The sequence below is a fragment of the Vulpes lagopus genome, chromosome 12, assembly GCF_018345385.1.
Source record: "Vulpes lagopus strain Blue_001 chromosome 12, ASM1834538v1, whole genome shotgun sequence".
Lineage (NCBI taxonomy): Eukaryota > Metazoa > Chordata > Mammalia > Carnivora > Canidae > Vulpes > Vulpes lagopus.
Genome location: NC_054835.1, coordinates 39,466,991 through 39,485,983, shown reverse-complemented (window position 1 = coordinate 39,485,983; position 18,993 = coordinate 39,466,991). Strand labels below are relative to the sequence as shown.

The 18,993-nt window shown below is 38.5% G+C and overlaps 1 protein-coding gene across 4 annotated transcripts; it reads left to right on the top strand.

Moving 5' to 3' along the window:
* The first annotated feature begins 5,720 nt into the window (after positions 1 to 5,720).
* KRT222 (keratin 222) lies at positions 5,721 to 14,784 on the top strand. 4 transcript variants are annotated; one of them, XM_041724162.1, is made up of 7 exons: positions 5,819 to 5,894; positions 8,759 to 8,799; positions 9,239 to 9,363; positions 10,090 to 10,310; positions 11,920 to 11,996; positions 12,173 to 12,308; positions 12,741 to 14,784. In XM_041724162.1, the coding sequence occupies exons 3-7, from the start codon at positions 9,247 to 9,249 to the stop codon at positions 12,967 to 12,969; spliced, it is 780 nt and encodes a 259-aa protein (XP_041580096.1). In that variant the 5' UTR covers positions 5,819 to 5,894; positions 8,759 to 8,799; positions 9,239 to 9,246; the 3' UTR covers positions 12,970 to 14,784. The 4 variants fall into 4 exon arrangements, with proteins under 4 accessions (XP_041580095.1, XP_041580096.1, XP_041580098.1 ...); XM_041724164.1 differs by having other exon boundaries at positions 5,839 to 5,894; positions 9,235 to 9,363; XM_041724161.1 differs by lacking the exon at positions 8,759 to 8,799 and having other exon boundaries at positions 5,721 to 5,894; positions 9,235 to 9,363.
* The last annotated feature ends 4,209 nt before the right edge of the window (positions 14,785 to 18,993 follow it).

Genomic DNA, 18,993 nt, shown 5'->3' with positions numbered 1-18,993 from the left:
CTGGAATGTTTGTTTGTTTTTTTTAAGATTTTATCTATTTATTCATGAGAGACACACAGAGAGAAGCAGAGACATAGGCAGAGGGAGAAGCAGGCTCCGTGCAGGGAGCCTGATGCAGGGACCCAATCCCAGGACCCCGGGATCACCCCCTGAGCCAAAGGCAGACGTTCAACCATTGAGCTACCCAGGTCCCCTGGAACATCTGGGTAGACCTGGGAATCCTATCTTCGGATGGGAAACATCCAAGGAACACAGTAGCCCTATCTGTTTCTGTGGGGAGGTAGGAGCCTCAAAATGACATCCTGTTATAAGCAAGTGTATTTTTCCTTATATGAAGCCTCTTAGTGAACACAGATGGTCACCTCAATAATCAGGTAAAGTCACCAAATGACCAGATGAACTGTGTGTGACAAATGGTGCTGTCAAGTGTGATGTCTCCCCCGATCGAGAGGACTAGTTATTCCTTATCTTGAGAACAGGGATGCCTGGGTTGTATCTGATTGGCTACATAAAAGGGTGAGATTTCTTTCTGTTTTTGCAATCTCTTAGTGGGTTACCTGGGCTGTGCATCACATTCTGGTTTAATATGTATTCAATGATAAAAGTGTTCTCTTTCGGGGATCCCTCAGCAGTTTAACGCCTGCCTTCAGCCCAGGGCGTGATCCTGGAGACCCGGGATTGAGTCCCACATCAGGATCCCTGCATGGAGCCTGCTTCTCCCTCTGCCTGTGTCTCTGCCTCTCTGTCTCTCTCTGTGTCTCTCATGAATGAATAAGTAAAATCTTTTTTTTTTTTAAGTGTTCTCTTTCTCCACTACCTTTGTAGAGAGGAATTCTGGGTTGGGAGATTTTAATTGTTCCCCCAACAACTTGAATGGGACAAATGGAAAGAATAATGACTGACATAGTAAACACAGACTTGGACAGATGACATCAAGGACAATCCTCACCCCCTAAGAGGGAACCTTAGGTTCCCCAAAACTTAGATGCAAAGTTTTGAAGAAAAGGCGGGAAACCCAATCGGGTTTATAGGCAGAGGGAGAAGCAGGCTCCGTGCAGGGAGATTTAATCGGGGAGATTTAATCACACATCCTCTACAGAATGGGAGCTCAAAGTAAGGATTAATCCATTATAGAAAAATAAACAATGCATATGTCTTATCTACCTGACTCAAATTTGTACCAACTACGGCGTGAATACTGGGCCCTGCCATTGTTAAACTTCTAGAGTCTTACTTCAGATACCTGTACTAACAACCCATCTCCTTCAGTGAAGCAGGAGAGGGGAATGAGTAGAAGGAAACATTCACAACATTTATTGCTATAATTGTCAAACTTTGCCACCTGGGGAGTTTTAAAGATGCTGACGCCCAGGCAAAACATGCTGAGCTAATAAATCAGAATCTCCGAGGCGGATGAAGCATCACTATTTCGTAAAGTTCCCCAGGTGCGTTCACTGCACAGCAAGTCTGAGAACCAATGATTTTAAAGCAGAACTTCTCAAACTTCAGCGTGCACACAAATCAAGTAGAGATCTCCATAAAACACAGATTCTGATCTGGGAGGTTGGGGTATGGCCTGAGAGCCGAGATTTCTAACCAGTTCTCACTCTTAAGTAGCAAGGATTTAAAGACCTCTATTAAGTGCCAGTGTTTTACTTCTGATTTACTAAAAAATTAGCAGTTGTGCTATAGAGGGTAGGCTCTGGAGTCAGACTGCCTGGCTTTGATCTTGCCTCAGCACTTGATTGTATGTCAGTGTCTTAATCTGTATGCTGAGGATGATGATAACAGTATCTACCAATGTCAGCAGCTGTGGTAGTAACGTGAGAAGTGTATCATTAATCTCAATTCACAGATGAGGTCCTTTAAGTTCAAAGAGCATCAGTATTTTACCCAAGCTCACCTTGCTAGTAATTGGCAGGCAGAGGCTTGATCCCTGGTCTTTTCCCACTACACCCTGATGCTTTAAGGATCCAGATTGAATTTAATCTGATTATCCTCCTGTCTTCCTTGTTTCTGATCACAGGATCACAGGTACTCGAGGTACAGAGAGTACAAGCCTGAGTCACCTCTGTCCCCGCTTCCCCTTCCCTTTATAAACAGCTGCCTTTTGCTAAAAAGCTCTGGAGGTCATGCCTGCTTCCCCTGCTCTATTCCTACAGCTGTTCTCAAATTCAGTATCCTAGAATCTCTCACCCTGAACCTCAGAAGTAGCTTTATGTTCTTTTTCATTAATACAGCTTCTCTAATTGGTGTCCCTACTCTGAAATCTTTTGCACTATTTCCAAATTAATCCGACTATGTGACTTCTTTCATAAACCAGCAATGACTCTCCAGTACTTACTTGCCAAATAAAACCCAGCCGTTATCACCTGTTTTTCCACGAGCTGGCCCTGACAACTTTTTTTTTTTTTTACCATTTCCTCCATAATACCTTCTCCATCTTTTCTCCACATGTCCCAAGAGGTCACCTCTCCTCTTCAGAACTTCTCTGTGCCTAGCACACTTCTTGCAAACAGTAGCCATCCAATAACCAAATGACTGAATGAATGGCCTTCAGTCCTGAATTTTAATTCCCAAGGTTCTTGGGGGCTTACTGTCATGAATATCCCTAGAGCCAGGGTCCTCAACCATAGCATTTTGGCAATTGTGAAATGTGTTATAACTAATGAGTTCCTATTAATAAAGTGCAGCATTGTCAAATGATTTACTTCTGATAACTAGAGCAGACTCAAGCTGGTCCCTGTGAAACCTTTGCTTATTTGCATTCTGTTATGATTTTCGAAGCATTAGAGAAAAGGGTTTAACTATCGTTAATGTACTGAAAATTACACAAAACCTGCAATTTTCTATTGTAAAATACATTTCTTTCTTATTTTAAATATTTTATTTATTTATGAGAGACACAGAGAGAGGCGAGACATAGGCAGAAGGAGAAGCAGGCTACCCGCAAGGAGCCTGATGTGGGACTCGATCCTGGATCCCGGGATCATGTCCTGGGCAGAAGGCAGAGGCTCAACTGCTGAGCCACCCAGGTGTCCCTGTAGAATACATTCCTAAATACTACTTTGGTCTCCCTCCCTCTTCCCCACACCTGCCTCCCACCCCCCACCCAAATCTAGCACTATTTCCTTTAACCTAAGATTCATGTAGAGTGCTGCAGGCATGGAACTCTCATTAGTGTGAGACAGTAGAGACCAACTACTAGAGCTGTACTGTTCAACACAATAGCATTACCCATGCAGCGATCGAGCTCTTGAAATGTGGTTGGTCCAAATTGAGATGGGCTATTAACATATACAGTGGCTTTCAAAGATAATATCAAAAATAAAGAGTGTAAAAAATAGTGAAAGGGAATAAAGGGGAAAGGAGAAAAAATGAGTGGGAAATATCAGTGAGGGTGACAGCTCATGAGAGACTCCTAACTCTGGGAAACAAACAAGGGGTAGTGGAAGGGGAGGTGGGTGGGGGGACGGGGTAACTGGGTGACAGGCACTGAGGGGAGCACTTGACGGGATGAGCACTGGGTGATATGCTATATGTTGGCAAATTGAAATCCAATTAAAAATAATAATAATAAATAAAGAGTGTAAAATGTCTCATTAATATTTTAGACTGATTACAAGTTGAAATAATTATCACTTGGCTATATCAGGTTAAAGAAAACATAATATTAAAATTCATTTCATTTGTTTCTGTTTATCTCTCTTGATTTGGCTACTAGAAAGTTTAAAATTCCATATGTGGTTTGCATTTGTGGCTTGCCTTATATTCCTATTGGAAAGCACTGCTTTAGGGTACATAAGAAATATCTGGGAGTCCTGTTTAAAATGCAGATTGCCAAGACCAGCCCCTCTGTGGAATCTAATTCAGTTTCTGTATTTTCCACAGAGATTAGCAGGAGGTACATAAAGTAATGATTGCAATTCATTACTTTCTTGCTTGTCTTCCCACTACCAAGTACCTGATTCTTTTCGTATTTCTCAGTCTCAATTACCAAGAAAGATTATCAGTTTGGTCTAGATAATCATAAGTGACTCTTGGGGTGCCTTGGTGGGTCAGTGGTTGAGCATCTACCTTTGGCTTGATCCTAGGGTCCTGGAATCAAGTCCTGCATCAGGCTCCCTACAGGGGAGCTTCTCCCTCTGCCTATGTCTCTGCCCCTCCCTGTGTGTCTCTCACGAATAAGTAAATAAAAATCTTTTTTAAAAAATCATAATTGACTCTCTTTAGCCAGAGTTTTTATATCAGACTGCCTCATAGGTCTCTGCCCCATAGACTGGCTATCCTTTGGCCCAGTGTCCATCTCTATCTAGATCAATCATTTGTGGCTGATGGGAAGGGTGAAAGAGGTCATAGGTCAGGCTAAACAGAGGACAGGAATGACCAGAACCCCTCTCTCTCAGCAGGGTCAATAGATGGCCAGCTTTGTTTACAAGGGACTGTAGGAATGTCCAAGCACAAACTGCCCTAGCCAGCAGTGAGTTAATTCGGAAATTAAAAAAACACAATGCACATTCAAAGGCCCTGTGAATGCTGGAGCCAAGGATTGATTATTTCCTGAACTACTCTTTGGATACAACTCCAGCCAAGCCACTCTACAAATAACAATGACAATAGGTCTATTCTCGAAAATATTTCAGTCATTTCTAATGTGTGACTGGCCAGCTGGCTGGCCAGAGTAAACAAGGAATTTAGGTGAGGAGAGAGAGAATGCAGAGGCAGATGGGGCAATATATGGAACACAACAAAGAGGTCACACAGTTCCAGTCTCAGAGATGCCATGACATTGCCCTATGACCTTGGGCAAGATACCTCAATCCTTCCCATCTCAGGCTTGTCACCTTTTCAGATTACAAAGTGACAGGGATCGTGAAGTTCAGATAAAATGATAGATATAAAGGCACTTCTTAAAGTTAGAAGAGCAGCACACTTGTTCTATTTACAGGTATGAATTGTCACTGACTATATGTTTACTCACAAAGGAGTAACCCCTACGGTGAATCTTACTCAGTGAATCCCCCCTGGACATGGACCATCTGATTGTATTTCTTCAACTTTGTTAAAATATTGGAAATGTTAACTCCCAGCTCTCACAGTTTATTAGCGCTTACCTACAGCTATAGCTTCATCTGGGTATCGGCCTCAAGACATCAAACTGTCATGGGGCCAACTGCCTGCCATGAACCACACATGTATGCATTTGAGAGAAATATGATCAGTCTCATGGCTAATGACAATTGTCAGCTTCATCTGGTGGCAGCTTTTTCCAAAACCTGTCAGAATATTGAAGATTTCCGATATATTCTAATGCCCCACCACAGCATTTCTGTTTAAATAATCGAAAAGGCAAGAGAAACTATAAAATAAAATTTTAGCTATCATGTTTTCAGCCCTGATTAATTGCCATTCAGGGTCTTTGGGGAAAACAAAATACAATTTTCTTCCCCTTCTTCCCCATTTCCTTTAGACACATGATAAATTGCCCCCACCCCCACCCCACCCTCACCCCCCAAAGTGCTCAATTTTACAAGAGACCCTATTCAGGAATGCTGAGGATGTTTTCCTTTTTCCGTTCCCCTAGGGAGAGCCTGACGCATCTACTCCACCAACCACAGTAGGAGAAAGGGGTTTGCATATTTGCCTAATTGATTAGCAACGCGGTTCTGGAAAGGGAGCTCTGCGTCTTTAAGGCTCCACGGAGCTCTGTGTCTGCTCGACGCAGACAGACCAGCTCTGCCGCAGCGACTCATCCTATCGATAAGGTTCACTTAGCCAAGGTGGAGGATGGGAAAAGAATGGAGCTGTCCCAGCTACTCAATGAGATCAGGGCAAACTATGAAAAGCTCCTCACCAGAAATCAGATAGAGACCGTGCTCTCAACAAGGATCCAGGTAATGATTTCATACAGACAGGCACCTTCCAGGATAAGGAGACAATCCCTGTCTGTCCAATTCCTGTCCCGGCCTCTTTGAGGTACAGTATTTCCTTTTGGATGCAGCGTCTACTGGGGAAGGAATTTAGGTTTTACTGCGATGTGACTGGGACCACAGGGGGAAAATGCTCTGATGATACCGTTCAGTGGTCATTTGGTTAATGTCGATTGATGATTTTTACATCAGTGATGAGGTTCCTATCGTTAACAAAACATAGGGCCAACATGCAATAAAATGGGGCGATCTAACCTCTTTCAGACATCCTTCGGGAAGGTAGCATTTCAAATACCCTTCGAAGATTATTACAGAGTTATTTATAGAGAATGTTTAAATAACGACTTTAAAATGGCAAGCTTTAGGGTAAGATTTACTAGCTTGCACACTTGGTAGAGATAAAAAACCAGATAAAATATTTCTGAAAGGTTTCTGTCACCAGTTGTATACCAGATTGTTATAAATAGAAATTATCTAAGTATGTGAAGGTGGCATTCAGAAACAGTAATATAAATTGGGACAATCAAAATTCCCCAAATTGATATGGACTCTCCACTTAGAGATTTTTGTTTTGTGCTACAAGATGAGAAATGTTTATTTCCAATACAAGTCGTGAAATATTTAAGTATTAAAAAGAGAGAGAGCTAAGTTGAATAAAGCCTAAATCCTAATTTCATAGACTTACTTTGCTTTAAAGTGACAATCACATTTAGCAATTAATTAAGATCTTACACATTTAAATAACTGCACAAACAAATATTTTAGAAAGAAGATTTAAAAATTCAAGGATTTCTGTCTGTGTTTTTTGGTTTGGTTCTTTTTTTTTTAACTTTTGTATCTGAGTTCAAATTCTATTCTAGGCACCCAAATAGTGAACTTAAGAACAATGCCCAACAGGAGAAAAAATATTTCAAGGAAATCATAGAACTTTATTTCATTAGCAATTCATTTTGGTAACAGTATAAATTTCACCTCTAGTTAATATTTTCAGCCTTCACAAAGAATGAGCAGTATCCTAGATCAGGCAAAGCCACTGGGATATTTAAGTGTTGGAATAGTTCATTCACCTCTTGCAAAGAGAAGGCAAAAAATTACTAGACAACAATTTCTGAAAAATATAGACCAAATCAACATTTTATTTTTGCAATGGTACCAATACAAGTTATTTAATTTGTAAGTCACAACATCAAAATTAGTAAATTAAAGTGAAAAGGCAAGGCTATAGTAAGTTTTGTTTAGAGTCTTTTTAATGTATATCTACTTTAGAGGATTTTTTCTTTCAAAGAAATCAGAAAGTCAGTTGGAATAAATTTAGGGAAGCCTGATTAATTATTACAAAATAAAGAAACATAAGCTTTTTGTGACTTATTGTTGTAGAACAAACTACCTCAAAATTTAGTGAATTAAAACAACCATGGCATTCATTCTCTCATGATTCTGTGGGTTGACTGCTTCAGTGGGAGTGATTCTTCTGCTGTGCATGACACTGGCTGAGACTGTAATCATCTTGGGGCACAACTGGCCTGGGATCCCCAAGGTGCCTCCCTCACACATCTGGTGCCTTGGCAGGGGATTTTTGGAAGGCCGGCTCAGCTGAGACAGTTGGGTCTTTTGCTCTCTCTCCCTGTCGCCTCGGGGTCTCTCTCCACCTGGCCTCTACTGATCTCTCCAGCAGGGTATCCAGACTTCTTAACAGGTTGGCCCAGGGCTTCCCAAAGGACAGGAGTGCAAGTTCTCAGGGCTTCCTGAGGTTTAGGGCTAAAACTGGCATTTCTGCCACATTCCACTGGCTAAAGTAAGACACAAAGTCTGCCCAGGTTTAGTACAGACGGGGACCACACAAGAACATGAATCTGGGGAGGTGTGGATCTTCGAGGGCCAACTTCGGAATCTAGCTACCGCACAATCCAAGCTGCCAGTTCCAAACAAAATCCAAAAGACCAGCAGATACGAGCAGTTTTATGCTCTCCTAGTTCCTAAATTCTTGACATTCTCTTTTGTAGCTGTTCTGCGATGTGTTGCTGCTTAACTTTGCCATCTTACCGCTAGGAACAAGTGATACAACAAACCAAAAAAAAAGTATGAATTTTGTTCTTTAATGCCTTGCCCTAAACTTTATTTGTGAACTTTCATTTACTGCAATGCTTTCTTTAAAAAAAGAAATCTATTTTACCATCAAATTAAAATTTTTTATTTCAAAGTGCATTTTTATAAAAGCATTAATAAGTTGTCACTTTTGCTTCAAAGTACTGCAATCAATTCCATACATCACCCCTGCTGCTCTTGGGGCCAAATGTTGAGAATTCTGTCAAAAGATACTTTCATTTGATTTCAACATCAGCATAAGAACATTTAAAGCCCAATATAACATATTCCACTTGTTATTTAATATGACGGCATGTAGAAAACAATCTTTAAAGATGCAATTTTGGCTACTTCCCTAGATACCCAAAATTAGCATACTTTCTAAAAAGATCGTTTGCGAAAGGTAAATCAACAGTGGGTTCTCTTTCTACGGAAGTCTATTTTAGAGCCTCTAATGCCTATGATAACCTAATTCTCTAAATTATTCATAATGTACTTCCCAGCAGTATTTAATCACTGTCCATATACCCAGTCCCAGAATCAATTGGTTTAAGATATAGAACTGTTTATCTGCTTTTACAAAGCAGTCTACAAGAAACATAGAGGGGAAATAATAGCTGAGTTTCAATCCTTTTCCTAATAATGCCATAAATAACAAAGTGAAGAATCAGAGGTCTGAAACTTAGATCCTACAAACTGTTACTTTTCATTAAAATAGATGTATTTTTCTCTGCATTTCATAGACTGTCATCGTAGGAAGAGACGTCTGAGGTTCATTTTATAGGTGAGAACACTGAAACTGAGCATGCAATTCACTTGCTCCCATACCTGACCAATTAGTCCCCAAGCACTAAAACACACGTTTGAAATTTGACAGTTTAAAGAAAAAATGATGAGGCACCTATCTATGTTTCTAGGATTGCTTTTATTTTTTATTTTATTTTATTTTTTAAAGATTTTATTTATTCATTAGAGAGAGAGAGAGAGAGAGAAGACAAGCCTGGGGGAGAGGCAGAGGGAGAGGGAGAAGCAGACTCCCTGCTCAGCGGGGAGCCTGACATAGGGCTCAATCCTAGGACCCTGGGATCCTGACCTGAGCCAAGGCAGACGCTTAACAGACTGAGCCACCCAGGCGCCCCTCTAGGATTACTTTTAAAGGTCTCATTTTCAAGAGTGGTCTTTGTTTTTGTTGTTCTTGTTGCTGGTGGCTTTCTTAAAGCTAGAAGAAGATATGAGCAAAAAAATGGACAAAGACGAAGAGGCTTTAAAGGCAGCGCAAGCAGAACTCAAAGAAGCTCGGCGCCAGTGGCAGCACCTGCAAGTGGAAATTGAATCTCTCCAGGCGGTGGTGAGAATGATCTCAAAACCGACTGGCCCACTGAGTCCCCAGACATTTGTTGATTAAGAGAGAAAGGAATAATGCCCCTTACCTTACACTGAGAAACTGAAAGGCAAGACCACTGAATTCTATCCCTGGTCCCCCCGCACAATTACCTCCCTCCCTCCCTCCATCATGACCATGGCTATTACCAGGTCATTCAAGGTTTAGTTCAGGCCTGTAAAAAGGAAGGAATCCTTGCTTCTCATCCTGGAGTCCTCTAACTGCTGCTGTGAGAGAACATAGCCTTTGTCATTATCCAAAGTTCTAGCAGCAGGGAGTCTTCCTTCCCCACCCCCTGAGACTTCTAATAGTAAAAAATATTTAAACACTTTCCCCAAATGCCTTTTCTAGGCAGTCTGCTCTACTTTAACATTTGATGTTCTCTATTTCCAATTTTTTAAAAAGTCAAATAAATCAGAGTGATAATAAGTCAGTCACACAGCAGATTCTTTTTTTTTCCTTGCTGTAAGAATTATCACAGGATTCTGTTGAAATACTAAGTTCTCTAGTCATCTGTATATAACTTGTTTTCACTTGGGTCATAAACAAAGTTCTAAGGAAACACCTTTTGCATAAGTGATATACCATTATTGCAAAAGTTTAAAGAACACAATAGAATGAAGCCATTGCCAATCAGATTTCAGAAGCACACTTTGTTTCACTCCTTCACTGATGAAGATCTATATAAAACAGGAAAGGGGCCTTGAAAACTCCCTACATGCCAGCGAGCAACATTACCAGATGCAGTTGCAAGACCTAGAGGCCGTGATTGAAGGACTAGAGAAAGAACTACAGGAAGTAAGGCGTGGCATCGAAAAGCAGCTTCAAGAGCACGAGATGCTTCTCAACACAAAGATGAGGCTAGAACAAGAAATCGCCACTTATCGCCGCCTCCTAGAAAAGGAAGAAATCAGGTACCTAATTCCATATACAGTCATTGATGGCAAGTGACCAGAAATACGGAGCCACTTAGGTCTCTGGTGGGACAGTCAGAGAAATTACATCTAAAAAGCCATCCGTCATCACCATGTGCTCACTGGGTTCCTACAACAATATAGGATTAGTAGGCATTGAAAAGAATATGTGGGAGAACTATTTCCAGCCCCCCTAAATTATGAAGAGAATGGCCAGTCAGGGACTTTAGCCATGACAAAGATTGCTTCCAGCCTAGAATGAAATGTAAATAATTCTCAGTCACTACAAGAATGACCTTTCATAACTTGCTCACTTTCCTTGCCATTCATCCCTTTTAAAAGTTAATCAGTTCCTTCTATGGGCCACAGAAAGCCTATATTACAAACAAAGAAACAAAGAAAGCTTGGAAAATGCACATATTACTACATCTCCCCACCCAGAGACCACTTCTACCACAGATCAAAAGCCAAAATTAATAGTAATAATAATAATAATGATAATGATAATAATGTGATTATATTACAACCACGGAAAGCAATTTAGTTCTGAGTACATGATTTAAAAGATTTCCAGATGTCCTGATAACAAAAGGTATGGAAATATCAAAAGAAGAATTTTTACTAATTCAGTTTCATAATCTGCAATCACTTGTAAGGTCACATGGCTTTGAGCATGGGACAACCTCCAAATTTACATGTTCCTAGAAAGAAAACTTTATTCTTGCTTGCTTCAGAATTCCTCTAAAAAATTAGATGAAACTACCTTAAACCTGTAATTAGTCTTGACATTTACTAAAGCTTTGAAAAACAAATTGAATTCAAAATCTACCACTTACTAGCTAGGTGACACCAGGCAAGTTACTGAACCTCTCTGCACCTCAGTTTTTTCATCCATAAAATGGGGATAATATTACCTACCTCATAGGATTGCTGTAAGGATTAAATAGTTTGTGAAGTGCTTAAAACAGTGCTATGTGAATATACACACACGCCTCTCTAATTTGTTATTAAATACAATAAGTGTGGATTTTATTTAATGCGTAATCATTCAAGATGTTGATAAAGCAGTCTTTAATATTTCTTTAATACAATTTGTAAAATTTTCATTATGCTATATTTAAGATATAAAAGAAAGTATCAAGAAAAAAGTCATGAACTTCATGTTCGCACTTCCCCCAGCCTGAGAAGTGAAATATTTACAGTGTTGTTGAAGTCTCCCCACCCCCACCCCAGGCACCTAAACTATATCCTCCTATCCCCAACCTTCTCCTTTAGTCTAACCTGGCTCTTGAATTTGATCCTTATTAGTCTTACACATTCCTTTATACTAATATGTTTATATGTTTCCCTAAACAAAATGCTAAATTGTTTTGCATATTATTTTAACCTTTATAAAATTAGCTACAACTTCCTTTTTTTCCCCACTCAATGTTATACTTGGGAGATTCATCCATAAAGACACAGTGTACCCATAGTTCATTTATTTTCACTGCTAAATAATATTTCCATTGTATGAATAAACTACATTTTATCCATTCTTTTATTGGTAAGCATTTAATTATATGCTAATACAGCATTGCTTCTCTAATATAATTCTTTCCAATTCCAGATATTATGGTTGTATCCAAGGTGAGAAAAAAGAACAAAAGCCTACAACAAGTAGAGTTGGTTTTGTTTTACCTTCAGGTGAGTTTCTGATATTAAGCAAACGAACTTGAAAAGCAAAGTGCCATTTATAGAGATTGTAAATAAATACTGTAAAGTAGCAAAAATAAGCAATATTTGAATATAGTTTGACATAAATTTTCTGGGACTAGGACTACAACATTGTGGTTTAATGTTTCACTATAACATTTTCACAGCCATTATAAATGAAATATCTTTTTCAACAAAACTCCCACAAAAGTATGAGAATGAAAAAGTGGAAACAGTGACCAAACAGGCAATACTAAATGGAAATATTGTGAAGGAAAGCACTGAGGCTCGTGGCACTATCCAGTAAGTAAAATAATTTTGACTAAGAAATAATAATAAACACGTGCAAAGAAATTAACTTCAGTTGAGTAATCTCAATAATCTTTGCATGTTTCCAAACATAATTTTAATATGCTGCAATTTTTTAAATCTGACATGAGTAAATATATTTAAACAAAAACTCGGATATAAGAGTACTCAATCCTTAATTCACCATTTTTCCAAAAATATAATCAAAACATGAGAATTCCATAGAATTCCTTGGAAATTATACCTGTGTGATTTTTAAAGTGTGTAAATTATAAATTCCACAATGTAAATTGTGAGTTATAATTTTAAATGTTTCAATTATGAATTACACACATTTCTTGATTTCTTTTTCATATGGAATACATATTATATATTTTTAATAGATCCATATTTTTTCATATGGAAAGGTTTATTTTATCATTTCAGGACAGAGAAAGTGGATGAAGTTATTAAAGAATGGGAAGGCTCCTTCTTTAAAGATAACCCTCGATTAAGGAAAAAATCTGTTTCTCTTCGATTTGATCTTCATTTAGCAGCCACTGATGAAGGGTGTTTACAGACTAAGCAGGATAATCTACCAGATATAGAAGTCAGGCTTATCATGAGAAGATCATGCAGTATCCCCTCTATCAAACCTCCATCCACAGCTAATTAATCCAAAGACAGTATTTTACTTGATTTGAAAATGACATTAGGGTAGACCAAGGTGGATATGGATAATCCTGACCACCCTCTGTCCCAAAATGTAAGTTATTAAGTATATATGTTATGATCAATGCGTGTCCCTTCAGAAAACAAACAGGGACAAAATATCTCTGAATCCATTTATGGATGTATTCTTTGAAGAGGGGGAGCTTCAAAATAAAACCAGAAATTCAGTATGGTTTCTACTTTATTTACTCCAAACAGTCTTCTTTTTCTCTTGAAATTTTATCAGAAACTAAGCGTGAAGCTTGGCTTGGTTGAGTCTTTGAAATTTCACTCAGTGTCTGAATATTCTAAGGAAAGAGAACAATTTGTTTAAGTATGATTAGATTATATTAAGAATTACACTGACTTATTCATCATTATTCCATGACTGGTTATATCTAAAAAGATTTTTCTACTTAAAAAAGAAAACAATTGTAAACAAACTTAAAGAGGACTCACAATTCACATAACCAAAAAAAATTTTTTTGGAGACAATCATTTGCATACTTAGAAAAATAACAGAGCCACTTTCCACGAGCAATTCCAAGCAAACTATAGAACACCCCTGGCTAATTTGATGATTAAATAAATTTAAATTAATCTTAATCCAAAAGCTTTTTGTAATCATGATCTGATTTACAGAAGAGTTACTTTATTCAAAGAACTTTAAGGTTGCATCCTCTACAAAAAATCAAAAGGCCAGTGGCACAAACAAAAGATGAAAATCTTGTTGCTATGGTTACTAGAATAGAGTTCTCTAAATCTCTCCGTCGCAACTTTTTCATCAGTAAAGTTAAATGTGACTAATTGGAATAGTTGATGTGAGCATTAGATAAGATACTATGTAAAGGATTATAAATATTTCTTGCAGTCATTTATGTGAATTAAGATAACAGTATTGTTATCTAAGCGATGAGTATTTGCAGGATTTCCATTTTTAAATTGTTCAAACTGTAATAAATATGGACAGAAAACATATTTGTGAATAAATCAAGTATTGTTGCAAAGTTTTTTAAACAACTTAATTTGTTTAATACAGGCATATTTATTTATTTTAAAACCTTAAACAATAAATACCTGTTTTAAAACATTAGAAATTTATAGGCTATCACTTTTTTTCTAAGCAGAATAAAATGTTGAGTACAACTCACCATACTTTTTCCCAGCTAAAATATCATCTAAGGGCTACAGCTCAGTTAGCAATTTTAGTACAGCCTTTGCAATCTCTTTCTTTCTCTCTGTCACATAGAACAAAATGTATATTTTAACCAGGAGAAAATCATGTTAAATAATCTTTAACATAATACAGGGATATAAAATTTTAAATTTTCTTTTTCAATTATTTTAAATTCCTTTTAGCCTGTCTTATTCTATTTAGCAAAAGGGATTATTTTGTTTTGTCAAGGATACGACAGCATGTTAAATGCTTACTCTTGTGTAAGCATCCAACCTAAAAAATACATCCTGTACATAAGCGTTTTCATTCAATATTAGTTAAATGCTATGCTACTAACTTTATTAATGCTTTGAAAAATGCAATCATATAAGCTATTGTACTAAAGTTACTGTATTAAGCAACAGTAATCATAATAAAACAATATATCTAGTGTAATCTATATGCAGTGTTAAAAACAGTACTGGGCATCATGAATGTAACTGCTTGTTAAAGTAATTCTGCTATGCAGCTCTTGTGTGTATAAGATGTACATTTTAAAATACAGTATTTGAATTTATTTTAAAAAGTTTTATTTGCTTCGGGGCATTTTAAATCGGGATAGGAATTTACCAAAGTAAATGATACCAGTATAATAAAAAAAAAAACTGAAACATGAAGTCCAAAGCCGCATTTTATTTGAGTTTGATACATTGTATTGAGTTTAATTTTCCAGTATTGTTAGCTCACTTGGGGAATAAAGCAAAAATTGTAACCTGGAGGGATAACCGTTTTTATATTCTTTTGGCAAAAGAAAAGTTAAGAATGGTACATTCTAATAAATGTATATTCTAATTAAGAGAATCAAAACAATCCCATAACCCTGGGAAAAGTATAATAATAGTAGCCATCATTGGCAAAGCATGTACTCTGCTCCTGGCACTGTCCTCAGCAAACTCATACATGATCTCTATTCCTGACAGCAGTGCAACAAGATTCTACCCTCATCTTATGGATGAGTAGAAATTAGTATTCTTCAGTCTCTTTTGTATCTGTCAAAATACAAATATATGAAAGTAAAGAGAAATTTCAGTTACTAACAATGATAGGATCCCACCCCGGGCGCTGTCACTTATTCCCCATGAGACCAGGAAGGAATCACTTGAGTCCCTAGTCCTCAACTTCACACTTGAAAACAAAGGGAAAGGTGGTCCTTGGTAATATTCCTACCCTGCCTACATCACAGAGTTGTTTGAAATAATACACATGTGAAAATATTTGACTAAGCACTACTCAAATATACAGTACCATTTGGATGGCGATTGTCTTTGGGAATTTGTGAGGATAATCATAGCTGATGGTGATTGCATAATAGTTCAAAATACAACAGGTAAAGAAAAGCATCAAATTATTCGATTGCTGCCAGACGAATTATTCTTTCCTAATTTGAATGCCCTACCATTGTAGTTTTAAAAGTACAAAAACGTTCTCTAAAAACTTATTATGGGACATGGGCCAAAATCAAATTTTGTTAAATATCATGTACACACACATTTCTCAAATGATCAACACATAAAATCAAAAGAAAGTTTGCGCACAGAGGAGAATTTGCTTGTCTACAAATTATGGCCAGCATGGACACACAGATTGCTAATATTGATGGACACACTATAGATACACATTTTAAAGTAAGATATATGGGCAATCAGTACAAGCCTTTCCAGTTTCTTTTATACACTTAGACCCTAAGCCAAGATTGGCAAACTTGCTCTGTAAAAGCCAACATAGCAAATATTTTATGTTCTCCGGGCCATATGATCCCTGTAGGAACTGTATGACTCTGCCCTTGTAGCTGAAAGGAACTGAAAATAATATGGAAACAAATGGGCGCGGTTGTGTCCTAATAAACTATAAAAACAGGAGGCAGCTGGGCAGTCCAGGTGGCTCAGCAGTTTAGCACCACCTTCGGCCCAGGGCGTGATCCTGGAGACCCAGGATCGAGTCTCACGTCAGGCTCCCTGCATGGAGCCTGCTTCTTCCTCTACCTGTGTCTCTGCCTCTCTCTCTCTCTCTCTCTCTCTCTCTCTCTCTCTGTCTCTCATGAATAAATAAAATCTTAAAACAAAAAACAGGAGGTGGCTTAGACTGGGCCTGCGTGACACTTGCCCTAGACCCTCAGATAAGGTCTGTGGATAAGACCATACCCCCAGATTCTCCAGGACCACCATGTTTTCATCCTTTTCCATATTATATGTCAAAGCTCACATCCCAAATCCTCAATGTATTTTGCAGGCAACACAGAAGTTTGTAAAAGCAAATCATATGTCAGGTTCTACAAAACACTGTGAATTACTCTGTCCTGGAAATCTACTGGGCTTCAATATTGCACAATTTTTTTTAAGATTGTATTTATTTATTATTGAGAGGCAGAGACACAGGCAGAGGGAGGAGCAGGTTCCATGCAGGGAGCCCAATGTGGGACTTGATCCCAGGTCTCCAGGATCACGCCCTGGGCTGAAGGCAGGCACTAAACCGCTGAGCCACCCAGGCGTCCCTGCACAATTATTTCTAGCGATAAAAACTGAATACCCATAACTTTTGCTTTCACAGAAACAGCTGAGAAAATTAACCTAGCTCACCATTTTGACTATAATCAGACTTTTACAAGCCATTTGGCAAGGGGACTCTGTCCTCCCTTTCCCTATTTTAAGGGGGAAAATGCATTTAAGAGGTGCTGGGTGGCACAGTCAGTTAAGCATTCAACTTTTTTTAAAGATTTTATTTATTCATGAGAGACAGAGAGAGAGAGAGAGAGAGAGAGAGGCGGAGACAAGCAGAGGGAGAAGCAGGCTCCATGCAGGGAGCCCAACATGGGACTTGATCCCAGGTCCCCAGCATCATGCCCTGGGCTGAAGGCGGCACTAAACCACTGAGCCACCGGGGCTGCCCAAGCATCCAACTTTTGATTTCAAGTCAGGTCATGATCTCAGGGTCCTAGGATGAAGCCTGGCCTCAGGATCTGGGCTTAGCACGGAGCCTGCTTGAGATTCTCCTCCCTCTGCCCCTCTTGCTCATTCTCTCTTTCTAAAATAAATAAATCTTTTAAAACAGAGAGAAAAAAAGAGAGAGAAAAGAAAAAATCCATTTAATATAGCTTCACTAGAAAATACTACAGACAAACTGCATGGTTCAGTGGTTGGTTCAAAATCTTTGAGTCACAGATCTCTTTGAAAATCTATTGAACTGCTAACCCTCTAACTGGGAGGTGGGAAAGGAAGCACAAAAAATTACAGTGAATTTTAAAGGGCTTCTAGACCTCCTTAGGGCCTGTTCATAGACCACCCAAGTATCCAAGGACTACAGGGCTTTCCTCATTCTCTTCCATTTTCTCCTTTTCCTTCTTCCTTCCCAGCCTTGGTTCTCTTTCTACCCCTCATCCTATTTCCCTTCTCAGCTTCTTCCCACAGTATTGTGGCAAAAAGTCAAAGAGACCTGGGCTTCAATCCAGCTTAATCACTTACTAGTTTTGGTTTCCCTGTTTGGGGGTAGGAGGGAAGATGAACCTCAAAAAAGTTTAGTGTCAGAGGGGAAAGCAGGCCAAGTTCCTGGGTCTTGCTGCCTGAAAGAAAACTAAACTACTTGGGCCTGAGACTATCCCTGGGGTTTATCACTAGGTTGCTGTGAGGGCTCCTAACAGCGTTTATAGTTACAATAGTTTAGTCATATTAATGATGCATCCCATACTTGCCAGGAATAATCGCCATTCCAAAAGTCTGTCCTGTGGTTCCCATAAATACTGCAAAATATACAAGATCATATCTGAGCGTTGGGTGGAAAACACACCACACACACCTCAGTGTAAACAGAATCTATCTTACTGAATATTTTTCTCTTCAGCCTTAATTTCTTTAGGACCAGGGAACAAATTTTTTTTCTATTTTATTTTGTCTGTATTCTTCCTTTCTTAATTTTACAAATCTCTGGGAGTGGAAAAAGAGCCAAGCAGAGAAAATGAAATAACCATGTATTCATTCTGCAAATATTGAGCACATGGATGTACCATATACTGTTCTGATGTGAAATATCCCCACTTTCAAGAAGCCTTCATTCTGAGGGGAAGAAAAAAGACAACAAAACAAATACATAACATATAGAGTATATTAGGTGGTGGTAAGAGTTATATATATAAAAAAAAAAAAATGAAGCACAGACCATGGAGAGAGTGGAGACTGGGAATTTTAAATAGGTCTGACATTTAAGTAAAGACCAGGAGGTAGGAAAGCGTCTTAATGTTACTGCTCCACTCAGATCCCCCTCCTTTGTTTTTCCACCATTCCTGTTCCACCCCTTTCTCACTACAGTGTAACATCCAGCACCTGCGGAGGACTGCCTAAGTGATGCAAGGATAGAGCATTTGCCTCAGCAACGTACTTGCCCCACCATAAGCCCAAGTGCAGGGAAGAAACCAGGCTGAAGGAGTGAGACAAGACAGTACTGGGATCCTTGCTGAAGCTTTCATGTATCTTACGTTAATCTTTTACATGTCTCAGACCTTTTTATATTAAAAGGCAATTTCAAGTACAGTTGACCCTTGAACAACATGGTTTTGAACTGTGCCGATCCACTTACACGTGGATTTTTTTCAGTAAATACATGGGAAAATTTTTTTTGAGATTTGCAACGACTTGAAACAACTTGCAGAGGAACCGCATGGCCTAGAAATGCCCCCCCCCAAAAAAAAAAAAAAAACGTTAAGACAAAGTTAGGTTTTACTGTAAGAGTACAATATATAATACATATAAGGCACAAAATACGAGTTAACCATTGCCCACTTAT

Coding starts and splice junctions, on each gene's coding strand:
- KRT222 (XM_041724161.1), top strand. CDS start 5,799: ATGGAGCTGTCCCAGCTACTCAATGAGATCAGGGCAAACTATGAAAAG. Junction 10,311..11,919: donor CTAGAAAAGGAAGAAATCAG/GTACCTAATTCC, acceptor TTCCAATTCCAG/ATATTATGGTTGTATCCAAG. Junction 11,997..12,172: donor TGGTTTTGTTTTACCTTCAG/GTGAGTTTCTGA, acceptor ACATTTTCACAG/CCATTATAAATGAAATATCT.